Here is a 23,487-nt window from a genome sequence, read left to right as displayed (position 1 = left end):
CTTTGTCTTGAACTTGGCAGAAAGAGCAGTGTTTGATTTTGTGCCTGATACTTTGAATGGTTATCTGCTGGATTCTTATTTTTTTTACAAATTCTTTCTTCATATTTCTTTAAGTTTGGAAAGGAAATACCCCCAAAATATCTATAGTCATCTTTTTCTTTGAGTATCTCAGCAACAACAAAACAATCATAATAAATGTTTCACTTGAGGCTCATATAATCATTAAAATAACATATGTTGTTAAAAATTTCATCAAGATTAAACTGAAATTCTTCAGAGAATATTTTTCAGTGGGGAAAAGTGTTCTAAATAAACAAATGAAATTTTAGGTCTTTCTATTTCTCTTTATTTTGTGAAAGGAGATATTTTTTTAAAAGGCAAACTTCTTATTTCAGAATATTTTTAGATTTACATAAAAATAGCAAGAATAGTACAGAGAAGTCACATACACCTGGCACCCAATGTCCCCTTTTATTAATGTCTTAGCTTAGCATGGTACACTTGTCACAATTAATAAAATAGTATTGATACATTTTTATTAACTAAATTCCATAGTTTATTATGTCTCAGTTTTTACCTAATATCTTTTTTCTGTTCCAGGATCCCACTCAGAATATCACATTATATTTAGTCATCATATCTCCTTAGGGGCCTTTTGGTTGTAACAGCTTCTCTGACTTTGCTTATTTTTAATGACACTGATATTTTTGAGAGGTATTGGTCAAGTATTTTGAAGAACGTCCTTAAATTGGGATTTGACTTATGTTTTTTTGTTTATGGTTAGACTGGTGTTAAGGTTTTGTGGGAGGAAGATCACAGAGGTAAAGTGCCCTTGTCATCACATCCTATCCAGGGAACATATTATCAATGTGATGTATCCCTGTTGATGTTGATGTTAATGACCTGGCTGAGGTAGTATTTGTCAGGTCCCTCCACTACAAAGGTACTCATTTTCCCTCACTTTCCATACTGTACTCTTTGGAAGGACACCACTATGCACAGCTCACACGTAAGGAGTGTGGAGTTATGCTACACCTCCTAGAGGGTGGCATAGTCCTAAATTATTTGGAATTTTTTTACAAAGGAGATTTGTCTATTCTTCCCCATTTATTTATTTGATCATATCAGTAGAGACTCATGAATATTTAATTTATACTTTTGGCTATAATATGGTATTCCTTTGCTGCTCCAATTGCTCTAGCTTGGGCCATTGGGAGCTCTTTCAGTTGACTCCTTTGTCTCTTTGACATGCCCCATGACTGTGTTTTTGCTGGGACACTTCCTTAATGTCTGGCATGGCACCACCAGATGCTCCAGGGTCATCCTATATATTTTCTGCTTCAGTCCTAGAATCAGCTATTTCTCCAAGGAACTGTGGTTCCTTTTATTGGAGAATGGTATTACAAACCAAGAACTGGGTACAAGGTGTGCTGTTGCTACTGGGGTGTCAGTTGTTTTCGTGTCCTCTCAGATGACAGAGTGAGGAAATATATGTCTGTATACGAACCTGCTTATACATATGTACCTATCAATATTTTCCTACGTCTTTAAAAATTTTTTTTGGCTGGGCGCAATGGCTCACGCCTGTAATCCTAGCACTCTGGAAGGCCAAAGCGGGAGGATCGCTCGAGGTCAGGAGTTCGAGACCAGCTTGAGCAAGAGTGAGACCCTGTCTCTACTAAAAAATAGAAAAAAATGATCTGGACAGCTAAAAATATATATAGAAAAAAATTAGCCAGGCATGGTGGCACATGCCTGTAGCCCCAGCTACTTGGGAGGCTGAGGCAGAAGGATTGCTTGAGCCCAGAAGTTTGAGGTTGCTATGAGCTAGGCTGACACCACGGCACTCTAGCCTGGGCAACAGAGTGAGACTCTGCCTCAAAAACAAACAAAATAAAACAAACAAAAAACCAAAAAAAATTTAAAATTTTTTTCTATTATTTCAAAATTATTATGAGGGTACAAATGTTTTTGATTACATAGATCGCTTTTGTTATGCTTGAGTCAGGGTTATAAATGTGCCCATCACCCAGATAGTGTTCATTAAACCAATTAGGTAGGTTTTTGCCCATTCCCTCCTGCCCACTCCCCATTGCTTGATTTCTACTGAGTTTTACTTGCCTCTGTGCACATGTGTGCTCACTGGTTAGTTCCAATTTAATAGCAAGTACATGTGTTATCTGTTTTTCCATTCTTGAGATACTTCACTTATGATAATGGTCTCCAGTTCCACCCAAATTGTTGCAAAAGGCCTTAATTCATCCTTCTTCATGCCTGAGTAGTATTCCATAGTATACATACACCACATTTTGTTAATGTGCCCATGAATTGATGGGCACTTGGGTTGATTCCACATCTTTGCAATTGTGAATTGTGCTGCAATAAACATTAGAGTGCAGGTGTCTTTTTGATGAAATGACTTCTTTTCCTTTGGGTAAATACCCAGTAGTGGGATTGCTGGATCAAATGGTAGGTCTACTTTTAGTTCTTTGAGGAATATCCATACTGTTTTCTATACATGTTGTACTAATTTGAAGTCCTACCAACAGTGTATAAGCGTTCCTTTCTCTCTGCATACACACCAGTATCTATCGTTTTTGGACTTTTTAATAAAAGCAATTCTAACTGGGGTAAGGTGATATCTCACTGTGGTCCTAAGTTGCATTTCCATGATGACTGGTGACAATGAGCATTTTTCAGGTGTATTGGCCATTTGTCTATCTTCTTTTGAAGAGATTCTGTTCGTGTCTTTTGCCCGCTTTTTAATGGTTTTTTTTTTCTTGTTGATTTGCTTGAGTTCTTGGTAGATTCTAGTTATTAGCCCTTTATCAGATGTATAATTTGTGAATATTTCTCCCATTCTGTAGGTTGTCTATTTGCTCTGTTGATTATTTCCTTAGCTGTACAGAAGCTTTTTAGTTTAATCAAGTCCCATTTATTTATTTTTGTTGTTGCTGTGATTGGCATTGTAGTCTTCTTCATAAATTCTTTGCCTAGGCTGATACCTAGAAGAGTTTTTCCAACATTTTCTTCTAGCATTCTAGTGGTTTCATCACTTACATTTAAGTCTTTTATCCATCTTGAATTAATTTTTGTGAGTGGTGAGAGATAGGGGTCCTGTTTCATTCTTCTGCGTGTGGCTATCCAATTCACCCGCCACCATTTATTGAATATGGCTTCTTTTCTTGAATTTATTGAGATATGTTTTGTGGCCTAAGACATGATCAATCTTGGAGAATGTTACATGTGCTGATGAAGAGAATGCATATTTAGTAGTTTTGGGGTATCTGTAAATGTCTGTTAGGCCCATTTGTTCTAGAGTCCCATTTAAATCCAGTGTTTCTTTATTTATTTTCTGCTTGTATAATCTGTCCAGTTCTGTTAGTGAGGTGTCCATAGCAATTATGATGCTGTTGTTTATCTTTTTGCTTAGATCTAGCAGGGCTTGCTTTATGAATCTGGGCACTCCTGTATTAGGTGCATAAATATTTAGGATTGTTATGTTTTCTTGTTGAATTGCTCCCTTTACCATTATATAATGACCATCTTTGTCTTTCTTTACTATTGTTGATTTAAAGTCAATTTTATCTGATAGGAGAATGGCTATACCTGCTTTCTTTTGGTTTCCATTTGCATGGAATAGTTTCAGGAAATGAATTAAAAATTCACTAACAAGATTGACATATTAAGAAAAACTGAACAGAATTTCTGGAAATGAAAAATTTATTTAAGGAAATACAAAACACAGTGGAGAGTTTTAAGAATAGACTAGACCAGGCAGAAGAAAGAATCTTAGAACTTGAAGACAACTCTTTAGAATTAAATCAGTCAGTCAAAAATAGAGAACAGAGAATAAAGAGAAATGAACAAAGCTTATAAGAAATATGAAATTATGTAAAATGGCCAAATATAAGAATCATAGGCATCCATGAGAGTGAAGAAGAAAATTCACAAGGGCTGGAAAACCTATTGGAGGGAATAATTGAGGAAAATTTCCCTGGTCTTGCTAGGGATTTAGACATCCAGGTACGAGAAGCTCAATGAATACCTGGGAGATTGATTCATTGCAAAGAGGCAATCACCAAGACACATAGTCATCAGACTGGTCAAAGTCAACACAAAGGAAGAACTCCTGTGAGCTGTGAGATGAAAACATCAAGTAACTTACAAAGGAAAACCCATCAGGCTAACTGCAGACTTCTCAACTGAGACCTTGCAAGTCAGAAAAGATTGGGGCCCCATCTTCAGTCTTCTTAAACAGAACTTTCAGCCTAGAATTCTGCATCCTGCAAAACTATGTTTCATATATGAAGAAGAAATAAAACCTTTCTACACAAGAAAACACTGAGGGAATTGGTCAAGACCAGACATGCCCTACAGGAAATACTCAGAACCACATTATACATGGTCAGCACAATAGACACCCACCGGTATAAAACCATCCAAAAGCTAAAGCTCAGAGCTCATATAAAACAATAGCACAAGAGGTAAAACAAGGCAATAAGGTACTGCCCAACAGGATGTACAGAATAGCATCCCACATATCAATTCCACCAATCAACGTGAATGGTTTGAATGTCCCCCTCAAGAGACATAGGCTGGGGGAGTGGATGAAAAAATAAAACCCAAGTATCTGCTGTCTCCAGGAAACCCATCTAACCAACAAGGACTCATACATACTCAAGGTAAAGAGATGGAAAAAATATTTCTGTTTGTAATCATCTTTATAACACACTAAACATTAGTTCATTCTGATGTTAAGGAGATAACTTTTTTCTTGTCTGTTTCTCAGACCTTTTAGTTTTTAACATGGAAAAATGTAAATTTCAAATTTGAAGAATGTTAAAATTAGTACTTTGTCAGTTCCCCAGCCCTGTCACCCTCACCATAGTGGGGCATATCAGACAGCCAGTCCTCTTCACTGCTGCACAGTCACGCTAAATGTCTTACCCTGGGGACACTGCCTGGTCAGGCCTGCACTTATTTCTCCCATAGCACGTCACACTGTCTGTTCTGCTGACTTCATTCCTGCTGAGTTCTGTCACATGGGGTCTTTTTTCTTTAGAAAACTGATTCACACTTGATGATTTACATCTTGGTCATTTATGTGTTTCTGTGAAAAGTTCAAAAACTGGAGCCAAAACAAACTCCAAAATCAATCTAAGGCAAAACTTTCTTGATGTTTTAGACTTGCTATAACTCATCTTGCCAAGATGTAGGGGAAAAAAATGAAACATCTAGTTTATGTGGGAAACACGTTTTACATGTAAGTGGGCATGATCATTACCATCATAAACAGCAGCATTTCTTACTTGGGTATAGCACTTTACCGTTCACAAAGCACTTCTGCTGTGCTGTTTCACTTTTATTTCTACCTTCACAACCATCCCGAGAGAGTGGTAGGGCAGGGACTGCTGTCCCATTTACAAATGAAGAAACTGAAGTTTGTGACAAGTGCTGGTGAGGATGTGGAGTGACTGGAACTCTCACATGTTACTGCTGTGAATGCCAAATGATATAGCCACTCTGCATAACACTTTGCAAAAGAGTGTAGTATTTACCCGAGAGATATTCACCTGCTTGAGAATGTTTTTAGTGGCTTAAAATTCATCATTGCAAAAAATCTGGAAATAATCTAAATGTCCTTCAACTGGTAAATGCAAAAAATAAACTATAATAGATCCATACAATGGAATACTACGCAGAACAAATTATTGATACATGTAGTAACATTGATGAATTTCCAGTGCATCATGCTAAAAGCAAAAACTCAGGCTCAAAAGGCTACCTACAGTGAAATTTCATTTATACTACATTCCAGAAAAGGCAAAAGGATAAAGAAGGAAATCAGATCAGTGATGCCCAGAGGTTTGAGGTCAGGGGAGGAATGACTACAAAGGGGGAAAACGGAACTTTTGGAACGAGAGAAACATTCTCTCTCTTGATTGTGGTAGTGATCATACAACTGTATGCATTTGTCAGAACTCAAACTGAATGCCAAAAAGGGTGAATTTTACTGTATATGAATTATACTTCAATCTAAAAAGGAAAAAAGATAATTGGAAAAGGAAGGGTGAAAAGCAAGGTTCACAGAAGCTAAGTTACCTACTAAACAACTTGTTCATAGTCGCCAAGTAAAACCAGGAATTGAGCCCAGGTCTTCTACCTTCAAGTCTAGAGTTTTTCAGATGAGAATGAACACGTCTAGAAAACAACTGATTTTCTCTCTTCCCTGTTTATACACACAATCCCAGATAGAGTGGGAATCCTAAGTGCTGACACTTTTCTTGTCGGTACGTGGAAGCAGAGCTCTCACTTTTCCTACCCAGGACACACATACATGCTCAAGGACTTAGAAGGACAACAGTCAGCCTATGAAGAATGAGACTATATCTTAGTGTCACACTTCACCATCAGAAATATTGCCAGAAGGGATCTGAACCGAGATTTCTCCAAAGAAGATATACAAATACAAGCACATGAAAAGATACTCAACATAATTAGCCATTTAGGGAAATCAAATCAAAACCATAATGAGACATCACTTTGTATCTACGAGGGTGGCTATAATAAAAAAGACAGAGACTAGCAAGTATTGATAAGGATGTGGAGAAATCAGAACTCTCATACATTGCTTGTGGGAATGTAAAATGGCGAAGCCACTTTGGAACACAGTTTGGCAGTTCCACACAATGCTAAACACTGAGTTATCATATGATCCAGCAATTGTACTCCTAGGTATATACCCAGCAGAACTGAAAGCCTATGTTCACACAAAAATTTTTACTTAAATGTCCATAACAGCATTATTCATAATAGCCCAAAAGTGTAAGCAATCCAAATGTCCACGAACTGATAAAGTATGGAATATGCACATGATGAAATATTATTCAGCATAAAATAAACGAAGCACTGATTCATGCTACAACATTGATGAACCTTGAAAACATTATGCTAGGTGAAAGAAGCCTGACACAAAGGCCACATATTGTATGATTTCATTTATGTGAAATATCGAGACTAGGCAAATCCATAGGGATATAAAAGAGATGAGTATTTTCCAGGGGCTGGGGTTAAGGCAGGAATGAGGAATGACTGCTAATAGATATGTAGTTTCTTTTTGGGGTGATGAACATATTCTACAATTGATTATAGTGATGGTTACATAGCTCTGTGAATATACAAAAAAAAAACCCCACTGAACTGGTACACTTTAAATGTATATATTGTAAGCTATGTGAATTAATCTCAATAAAGCTGTTACCAAAATCAAACTGAAAAACAGACAAAACAAAAAGGAAGTGTTGCTAGAGGTAGAGAAAGCGCAGAGGGCAGGGAGATTGGGTTTTCTGGGCTGGGGAGTCCCACCTCATTAATACCTAAGTGGGGGCTTTTCTCGCTAATTCTCTCACATGAAGGCGGGCTATAGATCTCCCCTCCCACCCCAAGAGCTTTCCCCTCACTCTTAGCTGGGGGTGCAGTTTATCGGGAGCTGCCGTTTTGTGCACTAGGTGGACGGTGCCTTCTGGAATTGTGCGGTCTTTGCCACTTCCTGCAGAATGCAAAGTGAGTCACCCACGCTGACCGACGTGAAAGGGGCATGAAGGGATGAATGGGGCAGAAAAGAGGACAGGTCCATTACGGAGACAGGCCTTGAATGTGGTTAAAATGCCTGCACACTACTTGGTCAGCACTAAGGAGCTAAAAAATTAAGAACAGAAGGTACCTCTTGGTATTGCCACAAGGACAAAAAAAATGAAAGTGAAAATCAAATGAATGAGTGTCGCTGTTTGTTAATAGTTGTCACATAACTCCCCAAGAAAAGGATGGCAAAACTATTAGCCAAAATAGGAAATTTAGTTCTGTGTAGATTTTTATTAGCAGAATATCTGGTTCTTTCATTGGCACAGATAACAAAAAGACACTTGTATTTGACTAATCAATAGGTATCTTGCATTGTTTGGAGTAAGAATAGTAACTACGTTTCTCTGTCTAGCTTGAAATTCCACTGGAATCGCGTTACACTTTAAAACAGTGTGAAGTAAACATTTTTTTACTATTACGAGGTGTTAATAAAGAAATCACTGTAAGATGCAATAAAAACACTTGCTTTTTAAAAAAGATAATTTCATGCCACACTTTCTGTGGATTTAGTGTGCTTATCTCATCCATTGGTTGGTGACCAAGCTGTTGAGCGCCCAGCAGGGAAGCCCGCCTTGTGTTTATATGACAGTAGAGAGAATTAGTTTCAACTTACTTGCAGAAGTTGATTTCAGAGGAAGGAATTTGACAAAGTTGTTAAACCTATTGGAGGCAGGAGAGGAAAGCTGGGCTGGTTATGTATCTGAGACTGTCATTTTGAAATTCGTTTTGGCCCCCAGAGTATAAATACACTTCAGTATTTTTGTTAGGATTGCCAGAAAATCAGCAAGTGCTCACTTTCTTTGGCCAACAAAAGCATGACTCTCCGTGCAAAAATTTTCTGCACATTTATAAACAAGAACATTCAGAAAATCCCCTCTTGCTGAGAGATATGACAACAGATATATTTAACTGTGAGGTAAAATAAAGCAGATACTGAGAATATCATTGGGTTCATCAAGCACAGGAAAAGTTTTTATGTCTCCCTTCTGCATCAAATTTACACATGTCTTTCTATTGCAAAAAAACACCTTTCCTGAACCGTGCTGGTCTGATGAGCCATCATTCGGGTTTTCACCTTTGCTTGCTGTCAGTCTTCTCCAACCGGAATTTCCTAACCCATTATCTACATTTTCTCGCCATGGCACCCTAGTTTCCAACCCTGCAGACTACTATGTTGGCGTCTCCAAGTCATCCATGACCTTTTACCCAAATCTCAGGCAAAACTTTCCTTCCTCACAGAATCTTCCAGTTGAAAAAGACCACCGGAAGATCTCGATCAGGAGTTGGCAAACTTTTTCTGTAAAGGTCCAGATGGTAAATATTTTCGGCTTCGTGAGCCATGTGATCTTTGCTGCAACTACTCAGCCCTGCCATTGTAGCATAAAAACAGCCACAGACAATGCATAAACAAATGAGCATGCTTGTGCTCCAATAATATTTTATTTGTGGACACTGAAATTTGAACTTCATACAATTTTCACCTATCACAAAATATTATTCTTTTTGATTTTTAAAAATTGTATGAAAATCTAAAAACCACTCTTAGCTCATAGGATGTGTAAAAACAGGTGGTGGGATGGATTTGGTTTGACCTAGGTCAACCTCTCAACCAAAACCAGGAATTTCTTCCCAGCTTTGCAACCAGCCAGCCGGGCTCTGTGCAAAATTTCTCCAGCTATAAAAAAGCTCATTACTTCAGAAGGCAGCCTATTCTAGGGCAGATGAAATGACTGGACCTAGCTCTTCCTGCAAAAGACAAAAACTAACTCAATTTCAACTTCATGGTAACCCTTCAAATGCTGAAATGCACCTATCCTGACCATCTTAGGAGTCTCCCAACTAGGCAAAACAGTCCAGGTTTTTTTAAACTGCTATTGTACAACATGTTTTTGTTTGTTTGTTGCAGGGGTATGTGTGTCCTCTCTGTTCAGGTCTGTAGAAATTCTTCTGCAAATGTCGGCCCAGGATGCAACACTTCAGTTGCACCCAGTTTAGGGGAGAAGTGAATAACACTGTGTCATGTGACAGTCTGTTTGCCATTCTGAACTCTTGGTGCACTTCTCAACTTCCTTGGCTCAGGATAATGTGATACTCATATTTTAAATTCTTCCCCATTGGTCTTTCATCACCCGTACTGCCTGATTCTCTGATGATGTCCACATTCTCCTCACTGGATCCTTTTCTTGGAGACAGGATCTCGTTCTATTATCCAGGCTACAGTGCAGTGGCATCATCATAGCTCACTGCAGCCTCCAACTCCTGGGCTCAAGTGATCCTCCAGCCTCAGCCTCCTGAGTAGCTGGCACCATGCCCAGCTAATTTTTCTATTCTTTTGCAGAGATGGGGTCTCGCTCTTGCTCAGGCTGGTATCAAACTCCTGGCCTCAAGTGATCCTCCCACCTCAGCCTCCTAGAGCGCTAGGATTACAGGCATGAGCCACCATGCTGGCCTGGATCCTTTTAATATCTGCCATGACAATGGATGTTACCCAAGCTTGATCCTTGAAGCTTCTCACTCACACCTGATGTCTTAGAAAACAGATGAATTCTCATGGCTCACTCATCCCTTCTATAGGGATTATTCCAAAACTGTATCTGCAGCCCCTCCTAGTATATGAGCTGCAGCCTCCTACCTGCAGGCATCCACTTAAAGATAGTACTTTACTCTCACCCTAAAACCTGCATGTGCCAAACTGGATATTGCCTCACAAGATAATGACGATGATGATGATGATAATATCAGTAATAATAGAAATGGCAATTAATATTTGCTGAGCACCTGCCATGTGCTAGGCACCACCTGAGCTAAGGATTCATTACCTTACTAAAGCTTTACAACAACCTACAAGGAAACTACTCTTAATTCTCTTTTACAGTTGAGAAATAGGCTCAGAGAAGTAAAGTAATCTGGCCAAACCCCCTTCTAATAAGTAACAGTGTCAGGATTGTGTGTCTGAATCAGAGCACGTGCTCTTGACCATTCATTCATTCAACTCACCTTGGAAATATCCAGCCCCCACTGGCCTGGAGGCCCATGGGTGGTGGGGGGAGGCTGGCATATATGTCAACTCTCAGGGAAGTTTAAATATTTCACGTGTATGTTTTGTTCCTTAATATTTTTTTTTCCTTTGGTAGTTTTCAAAAGCAGTTTGTTCTGCAAAACTGGAGGAAGATCAGGAAAATAAAGTTCCACGTTAAATACATTTGAGAAATGCTGGTGAATTAAAAAGCTCTTTATGGCTGGGCTCTTTGAGCCTTCAGTAGGCTAATATACTTTGGGACCATCTCTACACAAGGGAGAAAAGAACTGCAAAGAGATTTCTGAAACCTTCTGGACCACAAGTATTTTTTCCTTTTTCTCCTGCACATGTTAAGAAACGAGGGTTCTGCAGAGCAACTTTTAGGAAAAGCTACTCTAGGAGTGTCTATCAAAATGCTATGCAGGCAGCAGAAGTGAAAGGCAGCAGTGATGGAGGGGAGGGACCAGGACGTGGAGTCAGAATGACAGGTCGGAGTCCCAGAGCCACACGCAGAGTGATGCATTATATAAGGATTAAATGTGATCGTGCATGTAAAGAGCTCTGTATATGTGCAAAGGCATGGTCTTAATGTGCACATTAGTGGATAAATGGTTTAAATTTAAGTATACTTTAAAATTTTCCCCCAAGATTGGATGTTGGTTTCTACAAGTAAAAGTTAAGAAAACATATTTTATATAGCAATAGAAAGCATCTTAGAAAGTATTGGATTAAAGGACTATAAATATATAGATTTTTAGTCTCTCTACTTCTAGGCAGCATTTATTGCATTTATACATTTGATTGACCCAAATACAAGACAATTTTACTTTTCATTGAAGAGAATATTTTACAGATTACAAAATGACTCATAACAGGATAAGACAACTTTAATATGAATGAAGGTTCTTGGGGGTGAGAGAGGTGTGGTTTAGGGGAACTGGGGCCTCACAGTAGCTGTGGGTACCTAGGGAAAGGGGAGGGGGGACAGAGAATAGGAGACAGGGGTGTGGCGGCTGGAAATGTCAACAAACTTCTTGGCTGCATTTCTGTCCAGGGCCAGTCCTGCATGTTTTCTGCCCTAATGATTTACACACAATTTTAGTGTCTGTATAACTTTTAAAGTATGAGGTGTGATGAAAAGGAATGAAACTTGTGTTCGCGTGAGGCTTACGGAATCTGAATCATGGGATTAAGATCTCACCTTGTAAGTTCATGTGGCCAGGCCCGTGTGCCAGGGCAGGAGAGACCCAGATCCCATCACTCACAGCATCTGTCCTGCTTTGACTTGCGGTTGAAGCCTCATCCTTTCCCTGCTCCTTCTCTGGCTCTTGAAGAATGTGTGGCCAAGCTGCTTAGGGAGGCTGAGGCATTAAGGCCCAGATCCACTTCCACCCAACGACAGTTTCCTAAAGCGTGTTCTGTAATAGGTACCGAACCCTCAGACACTCAATCCCCAAGTATTTTTGTGAAATTTCGGGAGAGTCCCCATGTATATTAACATAATAAATAATATGAAAAGTCCTGCAATGAAAAAACAACTTATTTATCATTGTTTGCCCAACATGTGCCTTATGTGTTAGACCCTGGGGCACTATTTTTCCACAGAATGAATATTGACACCCCAGAGAACTCGTGTTGGGAGACACTGTCCTGGTCCCACTTGATTACTTCTAAAATCCCTCAAACAAATTAGCATTTTATGCACCCCCCTCACTTTTTTTTTCTTTAGAAATAGAGTCTTGAGTCTCCCTCTGTCACTCAGGCCAGAGTTCTGGAGTACAGTGGCATCATCATAGCTCACTGCAACCTCGAACTCCTGGGCTCAAGTGATCCTCCTGCCTTGGCCTCCCAAGTAGCTGGGACTACAGGTGTGCACCAGCACACCTGGCTAATTTTTATATTTTTTATTTTTTGTAGAAACAGGTCTCACTATGTTGCCCAAGCTGGTCTCAAGCAATCCTCCCACCTCGGCCTCCCAGAGTTCTGGGATTACAGGTGTGAGCCACTGTACCCAGTCCTCCCCCATTTCTTTAATCATGGTATTTCCCACGACAAATATCTATTTTGTAACTAGATGCAGTATTATATGTACAGTAATATATCAGAGAGTTTGGACTTTGGGGTCACAAAAGCCTAAGTTTCATCTTGGCTTAGACACTTTGTAGCTATGTGATGTTGGGCAAATGTTGGGCAAGGTTGGGCAAATCTCAATCTCAGTTTCCTCATTTGTAAAATAAAACTATGATTCCTACCTTTCAGGGTTGTGCGAAAGCTAAATGAGATTAGGTATATAAAGTGTTTGACACAGTACCCAGTGCGAGGCACAGAATGAACAGCAGCTCCATCACTAATCTCTCCATCATCATCATCATAGAAACAAATGGAAGAAAAATTAGACATCCTCAAGTTGTTAATTGCCAAACTAACTAAATCTTTTCTTTCCTTTTGATAGGATAGTTTGACTTGCATATCAACTTATGTCTTGGTTTTAGGAAGTGATTTCACAGAGTATCTCAAGTTATGCCTAGAGACAAAATGTAGAAACACTTGTTGGATGATTGTAGAGTTAAGGAGAATCACATCTAGCTTAGAAATACTTTGCAAAGAGGGTATTAATGGTTCAAGGCCAAACTAATGAACAGTCTCTAGTGATGTGCCATAGGCTTTCTATTCATTCCTATTTGGTTTGACATTTTTACCAACAATTTGAATAAATATACATGAGACATATTTATAAAACCTGAATATGAAAAAAATTAGGGGTGGTAGTTAATTCAATACATAGATGAATTAAAATTCAAAATTATTTTGATAGGCTTGAATGCCCCAAATTAAAATTTAATAGCCTTAAACATAAAATATTATGCTTGTGTGAGAAAACAACAAACAAAACAACCTATGCACATAGAAAAGATGAGCTTAATGGCTGTTTGTATGCTAAAAGTCTAGGGTTTTAGTTGACCATAAGTTGGGCTAATAATTAGATGCAGCTGATAGAAAAAAGTAATCAATTTATCAGGCATTAAGAGCAGCAGAATGATTCAACTGCAAGAAGGGAGAGTCACGCTGTTCAGAATAGATTATAGAGCCTCATTTTTACATACAAAAAAATAATGTAAGTTTTGAAGATAGAGAGACTATCCAGCCTCAAGATAACCAAACTAGAGGAAGACATAATTTGTATTATTCCTCTAGGGACTGACAGGTGGGATTTATGAGGAGGAAGATTTCAGTATGGTTCAAGGAAGAATTTTAAAAACAAATCAAGCTCCGTCATCATAACAGGCTTGTTGATACAGAGTGAAGTCCATCTTTAAAGTTTTTTAGCAAAACCTGGGCAAGAAGTTGCAAGGGAGAGATTCCTACATTTGGTGAATGATATGAGTCCATGACATTCCTCCAAAACCTCACTGATGCTAAAACTCTTAAGTGTGCTTGGCAAGAGCCTTCCCAACCTCCAAGGCCCTGAAGCCTTTGGTCATCCTCAAGGGAGATGCGCTTGTGCGACTGCTCTTTCTTCAACCCTCACGGCACGCGCAGTCTTTGTCTCTCATTAGGCATGAACCACACTAGTTACCATTTATTGAGAACCTATCCTGTTCTCAGTGATGTTATGTACATTATCTTGAATGTCTCCATAACCACGTGCAGTTGATAAAATTGTCCCATTTTATAGATGGGAAATAAGAAGCTGAAACGGGATAAAATTATCCCATTTTATAGATGAGAAACACAAAGCAGGTAAGTGCCCAGGGTCCCATAGTAAGTGGCAGAACCCTGGGCTCATACTCGGACTTAATGATAGAATCATTCTCTTTCCCTTAACTATGGTTCTTCTCACACAATAGTTAATGCTTGGCATTCCTTTTTCCCTCCATGTGTATCTTTATTCAATGTCTTGTCTTTTTGTCTTGTACTAGATTGTAAATTCCTTGAACAAAGGACCATGTCTCATTTTTCTTTGTATTTCTAACAGCACCTATTTCAATGAATAATTGTGTATACCAATTAGCATTATTCATTAAATGCTAATTTATTGAGCATCTCCCATATAGCTGCCACTATGCAAACAACCAAAGATACAGCAATGAACAAGTTAGAAAAGTTTCTAGTCTAAGGAGATAGAAAAACAAAACAAAACAAAACAAGTCAATGGCTTCCCTGACTTTTGGGCTAAGATGTGACCAAGAGAAGGCAGCAGCTGTGCTATGACCCAGGGGAAGAAGATCTCAGGCAGGGGGAACAGCAACTTTGGAGGCTGTGTGGGGAGAACTAGCTCGGTGTGTCCAGGGAAGAGAATGCAGGTCTGCGTGGCTAGGGTGGGTGGCTAGAGAAGTAGGCAGGAGCAAAATCACGCAGGGTCTAGTCATTTTGGATTTTATTTCAGATGCAAAGGGAAGCCACTGGGGGCTCTCAGCAGGAGAGATAAAAGATCCCTTTGACTGCTGGGTGGAGAATGGATTATAGGGTATGTCAGCATGAAGCAGGACTGGAGGTGAGTGCAACGGTGGCTGGCTCCAACCTGGCTTAGCAGGTGAAGTGCTAAGGAGTGGGCCAATTCAGGGTGTGATTTGTAAGTAGAGCAAATGGGCTTGCTGATGGTTTAGATGTTGGGGGTTTGGGGAAAGCAGGTAAACCAAGGATGACTCCTAGGTTGTTGGCCTGAGCACCAGGGTTGATGTTGAAGCTGCTGACATGGGGAGGATGGCTGCGTGGGGTGAGTGGAGAATATACTGGTGGTATGTGAACAGGGAGAGAGAAGTCAACAGGTCTATTCTGGCCATAGTTGAGATGCTTTTTAGACATGACGATTAACAGAATGTAAGCCCTGTGAGGCAGGGCTTTGTCTGTCTTGAGCTGTGCTGTATCCCCAGTGCACAAAACAGTAGTTAGTACATAGGTTGTAACCCCAAGTCTTGTTGAATGAAAAAAGCCAAGGGGAGGCATTGAGAAGACAGTTGGATTTATGAATGTTTAAATCTTTTGGGCAAATGCAGATCCTCAGCAAAGCATAAATACATTCCTCCTTGGTTCTTACATGGGAAGCAAAGACCTCTAAGATTTCAAAGAGCGGAATTAAACATCCTAATAGGGTCAGTTAATGCAGTTCTGGAAAGAGGCTCAGTCTCTAAGCTTACCTGGTTTTTCCCACAGTGTTCAGGGTCATTTAAGTGACCTGACAGCAAAGATCATGGGCGTTAGGAGCTGCTGCACTGCTTCTGGGTCAAGTTCACTATTTCTACTACTAATAATAAAGCTGCTCAAATATGTCAAAATTCTTATTTGTCTATTTGTTAATTTCCACTGGATCCATTACTATTTCTACCAGTCTCAGGATTGAAGTATTAATTGATGCCTGTTTTAAACAGAATAAAACAGGCCTCCAGTAGGTCAGTGGGTTTGGTGAGTATCTTTCTGGGGTGCTCAAATCCTAGAGTCATGACGTGAGCTTTTAGAAGGAGAGCTAAGAGAATTAAGATAGCCTACCATAGTAACAAAAGTTAGAATATTAAAGGTTTAAAACAAAGTCCTCCACTGTAGTACTGTGACAAAAATGAAAAGAAAAATACAGAAAGAAGGAAGAAAGAATTAAAAGGAAGGAAAAAAGAAAAAGAAGAGGAAGAGAGGGAGGGAGGGAGGGAGGGTAAACACAACACATTTATTTAATTTACTTTGAACAATTTTCAGTTATCTGCACTAAGGGATGACCTCAAACTTTGTGTCCTCAGACGGCAGAAGGGCAAGCAGCAGAATGCTGTGTGAAGCCTCTTTTATAAGGACCTTAATCCCATTCATGAGGGAGGGGCCCTCATGGCCTAATCAACTCTTAAAGGCCACACCTCTTACCACCATCCCATTGGCCACATCTGAATTTTGGAGAGGGGGGCCACATTTAAACCCCACCTGTTAGAGTAAGAGAACCAAGTTCAAGAAAAAAGCCTCCTTCAGCTTTTGATGCAAGAGCAAGAGCACCGCAGATGAGCCAAGAACACTGGCTCTGGAAGCCAGGACACCTGGGTTCAAATACGAGCTCTGAAACCACAGGTCATTCGCTGAGTCTCTCTGTACCTCAGTTTTCTCCTCTGTTAAGTGGGGGTGATCATAATAATAATAACAAAATTATTATCATTAGTTATTCTGAAAATGCAGTTATTTTAGTGTTTTTTGCTAACTAACACGGAACCATTGTTGTGTCTTTGGCCTCTGTTTAGGGTTTTACACCTGTCATCTCTCATACAAAGCATTTGAGGCAGGTAGTCACTCTACCCATGTAAAGATGAGGGAGTAGATAGTTGACTTGAGGTTACACAGCTGGGGATGGGGGATCAGCCTAGCGGGGCAGCCTGACTCCAGGGCTGCGCCTGAGTGATGACGCACTGTCACGCCCCTCCTATTTCTCAGCCCCGCCATGCACTGAGTGCTACTGTGGGTGGGGACGGTCCTGTGGGTGCTGATTGCCAGGAACCACGAAACCTGATTTACCATCAACCAGCTCCAGGACAGATGCGCCACCTACAAATAACCTTCTGCTTAGAAAGCTGCCCTGCAGGGCTGTGTGGTTTATTTGCCTACTGTATTTTTTAGTCCAGAAATTTCTGGAGTAAAATATCTGTTACCCCAGAAATGTGCACTGAAACATCCCCAGGCAAGAATACATCTGCTCTCAGAGAGGTGCTTCCAGGGAGATGTGCTTTGTCAAGGAGACATTTGGTCTTCCAAAGTGATATGAAATTTCCCTCTTCCCGAGGGGGCTTTATCAGCAATTTACCCCATGAGTGTTAAGATTTGAGGAAGAAAGTTCGTATCGCAGCCCTGAGCAGATGATTTGCTTGGCTCTCTGCTTTTATAAAAGGGGAGAAAAGCTTTGACAGAAACTTTTCTTAACATGGTTGAATATACAAATTCAAAACTATATTTTTTCTAAAGCATTTCAAGTGAAGGCACATCATGGACATGAGGACACCGCCCTGCCCCAGGTCATTATAAGTCATGCTTTCTGCTTACTGTGCTGAAATGGTCTTTCCTTAGCTATGTATGACCAGACAGACTTTTAGATGCTGGAATCTGCCAAAGTGACTGTCATCACTTATGAAGTATACATAAGGGATTCCAGCTTAAAGTACCTAGGTCAAACAGCTCTTCTCTAGCCAGACAATTTATTTATTCTTACCATTCTGTCCCAGGGAGTTAAGCTGCACCTTGACATTCTTAGAGGAGGTGGCCTTCAAACTGTTGAATCAGCATCTGGTGAAACCTACCAGATGGAAGGAACAAGTGACAACTGAATGTCACTTTGGGCTGCCCAAGTTTGTGAGGCTGAGGGAAGCCGGTGGATGAATGCTCAGATTGACCACACAGAAGCGGGGAGGGGAAAAGACACCTGGGGCACATAGCCAGGTGGAAGCCCTGCAGAGGCTGCTGGGGTCCCAGTGTAGCTGTGGGCCTCAATCCAGGCTCATGACCTGCCCTTGGACCAGCTGGTCCCAAAGGAGAGCCCAGATGAATGGTCTTGCCAAGAACCACCTGACAAGTAAAAATTGCCCTCTGAGGACGTAGGAAAAAGTGAACCTGCTATGGCCCCTTGAAAATCACTTCCCAGCCAGAGATATCAAATGTCTGTTAAACAAAAGAGCACCTGGCAGTGGTGTGGGCAGCGACAGGTTACAGAGTCACAAGTTGACTTGGGTGATAGATCCCGAGGACCAGCTATGGATGCAGACCATGAAGAGTTCCAACCCCAAGATCATCCCTGGATGAACAACAAGATGAGAGCAAGGCCGTACTGAGGAGGCAGGAAGTCTGAGAACCAGTGACTCGGAACTGTGATTTAAGAATCCTCCCCGCTCAGGAGGCAGGAAGTCTGAGAACCAGTGACTCGGAACTGTGATTTAAGAATCCTCCCCGCTCACTCCACGTTTTACCATGGACGGTGCTTCTTGAGAAAAAAGGGGAGAGATGCACCTCAACCTCTATCTGCCTCTCATCTCTTCTCTGCTGCGTGTGCTAAAGTGCATAATCTCTTTGGCAAATGATCTACAATAAATGCCTTTCAGTCTCTCCTAGAAAAGATAAATGGCTTGGGAATTTATTCTAAGTGGAATTTAAAAAAGTAAGAACAAAAGGAATGTGGGCTAGCGGTATAAGGAGGAGGAAAAGGAGGGGAAAAGAGAACAATATCATTTCTGAATGTCAAAACAAGAGACTGTGGGTGGCCAGGCAGTGAGGCTGCTCACCCTGAAAGGAGAGAGAGAACTCTGGCTGTCTGGAGCTTTCGGTCAAGAATATGCCTAGAGAGAGGTCCAGATTAAGAGGGTTCAGGAAGATCCGTCTCTCAAACCAAGCGAAGCCCATCCCCAGCACAGATCCTGACTACCACCTGCTTGAGGATTGACTCCTTGCACACGCCTCTGGTTTTTTTCAAGGATAAAGAGAAACTACCTTTAAGAAGCTTCTCTAATGCACACCACAGCCTAGTAGGGCTGGAGAAGGGGGGAATGGGGAGAAACATTGCTTCTAAGCCACAATCCAAACTGATTTTAAATGATTTATCTCCTGGCCTTCTGTAATGTATGCTAAACCTTTTCAGTTATGTCATGGTCATAGTTTGAATTGCATTTTAACCATACTTTCCTAAGAACAAACATGATGCAACATTGCCCGAAAGAACTCAGGAAATTTTCTTCCCTTTCCCCACGATACAGTTAAGTCATTGTGCAGAGAGCTGTTAGAATACGGAAACTTCTAGTTCAAAAGCATGTTCTGCTGGCAATCAGGAACAAGCTGCCTCCCTAAACCATGGTGTTGGTCAAGACAAAAACTGTTTGATTGTTCTCTTGTCTGGACTGTCTTCTCCTCCCTGTGATCGTCCCCTTCTATCCCTTCCATCCCTCAGAGCCCAGTCCCAAACTCCAGAGCTCAGCAGAATAAGCTCTGCTCACCCACCTGGACACCTTAGCCCACACTGTCGGTGCCAATCCCACTGCACTTACTTTCTGCCTTTTTGGTAGTTATTTGTGTCCATGCCTGGTAGCTTCTGGCAGCTGCAGGCTGTTATTTACTTTCCTTAGTACATACCCATCACAGTGCCCCGCTTCTACGAAGTGTTGAATAATGTTAACTGAATGCACAAGTAAATGCATTCACTTCTCCCTTAAGTGAGTTGCACTCCTGCAGTGGAGCCAGCGTTCTCTTTCTCGTCTGTAAGATCCCGTACTGTTCCAAGGAATATACATCTTCCTTCCACTGAGAAAAGCGCATTTATTTTGTGTATGCAATTTTTACAGAACCAAACCATGGACTAATAATGTTGTCAACTTTCATCATATATTGCTCATTTCTTATTTTTTAAAACTATGTTTGGCACCAATGGAAAAGAGAAAAGAAGGCTAGAGCATAATAGGTGCTCAGTGACTACGTCTGGAGTGAACAACTGAAAGAATGATGGAGTGATGGCATAAGTCTAGATAACAGGAAACTGAGTAAAAATAGAAACAGAAAGGAGTAGAAAAAGCATAGATGCACAGAAGATTAAGAAAAGTAGAAACAGACAGAGGGAAGAGGAAGAGGAGACCCAAAGCTAATTAAATTCTAAATTTGCAATTCTGGTTTTACAGCAAACTTGAACTTGATAATTTAATAAGTAGAGAGGCAGTTGGGTGAGAAGAGATAGATTTTGAACTCAGATAGATCTGGATTCTGATACTCAGTTAGCTACCGTGTGACTTTGGATAAATGACTCAACCTCTCTGAGCTCATTGGTTTGTTTTTTTTTTTAACTTTTTATTTTGAAGTAATTTTAGATTTACAGAAAAGTTGCCAAAAATGGTGCAAAAAGTTCCCGTATACCCTTCACCCAGCTTTCCCTAATGTTAACATCTTTCGTAATCATAGTACAATTGTCAAAATCAGGAAATTAACATCAATACAGTAATACTAACTGAACTACAAACCTTGTTGGAGTTTCCCCAGTTTTTCCATCAATGTCTTTTTTCTAGTCTAGGATCCAATAGGATCCTACCTTGCATTTAGTCGTCATGTCTCCTTGTCTCCTCTAGTCTTTGACAGTTCCTTAGTTTTTTCTTACCTTTCATGACCTTGACACTTTCGAAGAGTAGAATGTCCTTCGATTTGGGGTCGCCTGATTTTTTTTCATTATTAGATTTAGGTTATGCACTTTTGGCAAGAATACCACAGAGATGAAGTCATGCCCTTCTCAGGGCATCCTATGAGGAGGTGCACGTTGATATGTCTTATTAACCCTGATCGCTTGGTTAAGGCAGTGTCTACTGGGTTTCTCCATTGTTCTATTTTCCCTTTGTAATTAATAACTATCTTGCGGTGAGATGCTTTGACACTATGCAAATATACTATTTCTCATCATACTTATTTTGCCCAATAATTTTAGAATTCATCAGTGGTTCTTGCCTGCAACAATTACTACTGTGGTGTTCTAATGATGATTTTCTATTTCCCTCATTTCTTCTACATTTATTAATTGGAATTCTTCTGTAAATAGAGCTGTACCTACCCCTTGCCCCACCACATTGATTTCTTTATATCAGTATGGACTAAAAAAATATTTATTTTACTCTATGGGTCATAATCTAACACTATCATTATTCATTTTGTTGTCTAAGCTTCACTTTCTTTATCTGTAGGACAGGGATAATGACAACTGTCATAAGGATTAAATGGGATTTAAAAATATGAAAATGTCCAGTCCAAAGCATCTATTAAATAAATGCAAGCTACTTTCCTTGCTTTTCTTTACAATATGTAAAGCCATGCTAGTTAGGAGGCAAGGCCATTTTAAATAGGTGAAAATGTGAATTTAATAATTCTCTTTTGATATGATGCAACTTTTCTACCTTAAGGTATATAAAGCAACTAGAATTTAGCTATCCTAGTATTGCCCAGTGCAGATCATTTGGGACCTGCCTGGAATGACTATATAAGAGTGGTTTTTTAATCGGTATACCCATAATTTGTATGAAAATAGATGCTCGAGAATACTTGAAAACAGACTGTTCTCTTAAGTAGTTTAAGTGTTTTCCCAGAAATTTTGTTTATGTTCTCAAGTTGCTTAGCTAAACTATTTTCAGAGATAGTCCAAAGCGTGCCTCAACCCAGCTGTGGGTCATATCATCACTAACTCTGAATTAGTGAAATCACTGATGCATCTTTGATTCCCAAGGTTATGGCAGTGAATGGAAGAAATCCAAGTCTATTTTAAAATTAGATTTTACAAGTTCTGGTAATTCACTTTTAAGTTCAGGTTAAATTAAAAAAAAGAAAAAAGACAAGAATAAGTTCGTAAGGATATGAGAGTTAAGTAGATCTGGATGTTTAGAATAATTCATGAAATACAGTAAAATCACTTAAGTTACTGGAACTTTCATTTTCCACTCCATTTTTATCAGTAAGGAAAATCAAGAACATCAGGAGATTTATTTTACAAAACAACTTTGGGGCAGCGAGGTTTGCAAGCTCTCACGTGGACTACCAGAGATTCAGTCTTACTTGGTTTGGGGTAGGACTAGGAATCTTTGGTTTTGACAGGCACCCTACCCCACCCTCTAACACGATCCTGTTGCAGGTGAAATGCAAGATACAGCAGTGGTTCAAAACCCACTCTGGGGGCCTATGTGAGTTAGTATCTCACAATTGCCACCTACCACTTATGCAACCTTGGCCAGATGACTTCATCTCTGTGTACCTCTGTTTCTCATTGGTAAGATGGGGCTAATGACAGTATCTGCCTCCTAAGGTTGTTGTGAGGAGCAGATAAGTGGTACATGCTAAATGGTTAGCACAACAGTGCTGGTGGATACCAGCTATTCCTATGGATAACAGATTTCTCTTTGAGGAATGCTGCTGCTCAGGACATGTCCAGACAGAACTGCTTGAGCTCAGCCTCAGACACTTTCTGCATTCACTGGGCCTTATCGTGGTCATGGACATTCACAACCACCATGAGGGTCCTGACGGGCAAGTTATGGAGGCTGCAAAGTGAGCTGCTAGATGGATGTGGCCAGGGATCCTGCTGTCAAAACTCAAAACTGAGACATCCAGTGTTAAAAGTACCTCTGGGAACAAGGGTGTGGGCTGGGGAGGGGGACTGGGCATTGAAAGTTTGGTTGTCCAAAGGGAGAAGGATTGGTGGACTTGGTGATGATATGGAGTAGAGATAAGATCAATTAGGCTTAAGGGCAGGTTGGGGTGCAGTGAGAGGGGACGACAATGTGGCGTCTGACTCATTGCCTGGAAAGAAAAACAGCCATCACGGAAGTGGCAAGACAGAGAGGCAGATGAGATATTGGCAACAGACAAACCTAAAATGAGGAATAAGATTAAAAATCACTTACTGGCCATTCAAATACCAAGACATCCAAAAGTGGTTTCTTACCTCATTAAATCTCATCACAAGATCTTCAAGGGCATTGTGCTCTCCATTCTGAGCAGTAAGGATTGATGCTGAGATGGATGCTTTGAGGCAGGGCAGGGACCTCTGGCACTCCGGAGTGCCCAAGTTCTGGGTTAAGAAGCAAAGGTAGTCCACCGGCAGGACCCTCCGGTAAATATTCTGCTCCTGCTCTGTCAGGATGCTGGCGACTTCCTCTGGGAACTGGATGAGGGGCTGCAGGTCAATCAGTTCCTTGCTGATCCCAGCTGAACTTGAAGGGAGGGTGTTGGAATTGGCCATAGAGGTTCCTGGTTGGCGCTCTGAAATAAAGCAACAAAAGTCATGGTGACACCAAGGTTGGTTATCTCCTACAACAGATATTTACTCGAGAGCCATTCAAAATCTTCTAGGTTCCTTAACC

At 40.4% G+C, this 23,487-nt stretch overlaps 1 protein-coding gene across 1 annotated transcript in view; it reads right to left on the bottom strand.

Moving 5' to 3' along the window:
• Positions 1 to 23,487, bottom strand: part of PLCE1 (phospholipase C epsilon 1) — a 252,787-nt gene that overhangs the window by 106,366 nt on the left and 122,934 nt on the right. Inside the window, exon 3 of the mRNA XM_069460026.1 lies at positions 23,070 to 23,386. Coding sequence (XP_069316127.1) covers positions 23,070 to 23,386 — 317 coding nt within the window. The remainder of the gene's footprint in view (positions 1 to 23,069; positions 23,387 to 23,487) is intronic.

The sequence above is a fragment of the Eulemur rufifrons genome, chromosome 28, assembly GCF_041146395.1.
Source record: "Eulemur rufifrons isolate Redbay chromosome 28, OSU_ERuf_1, whole genome shotgun sequence".
NCBI lineage: Eukaryota > Metazoa > Chordata > Mammalia > Primates > Lemuridae > Eulemur > Eulemur rufifrons.
The sequence above is the reverse complement of the archived record's forward strand: the minus strand, read 5'-3'. Positions and strand labels throughout refer to the sequence as shown.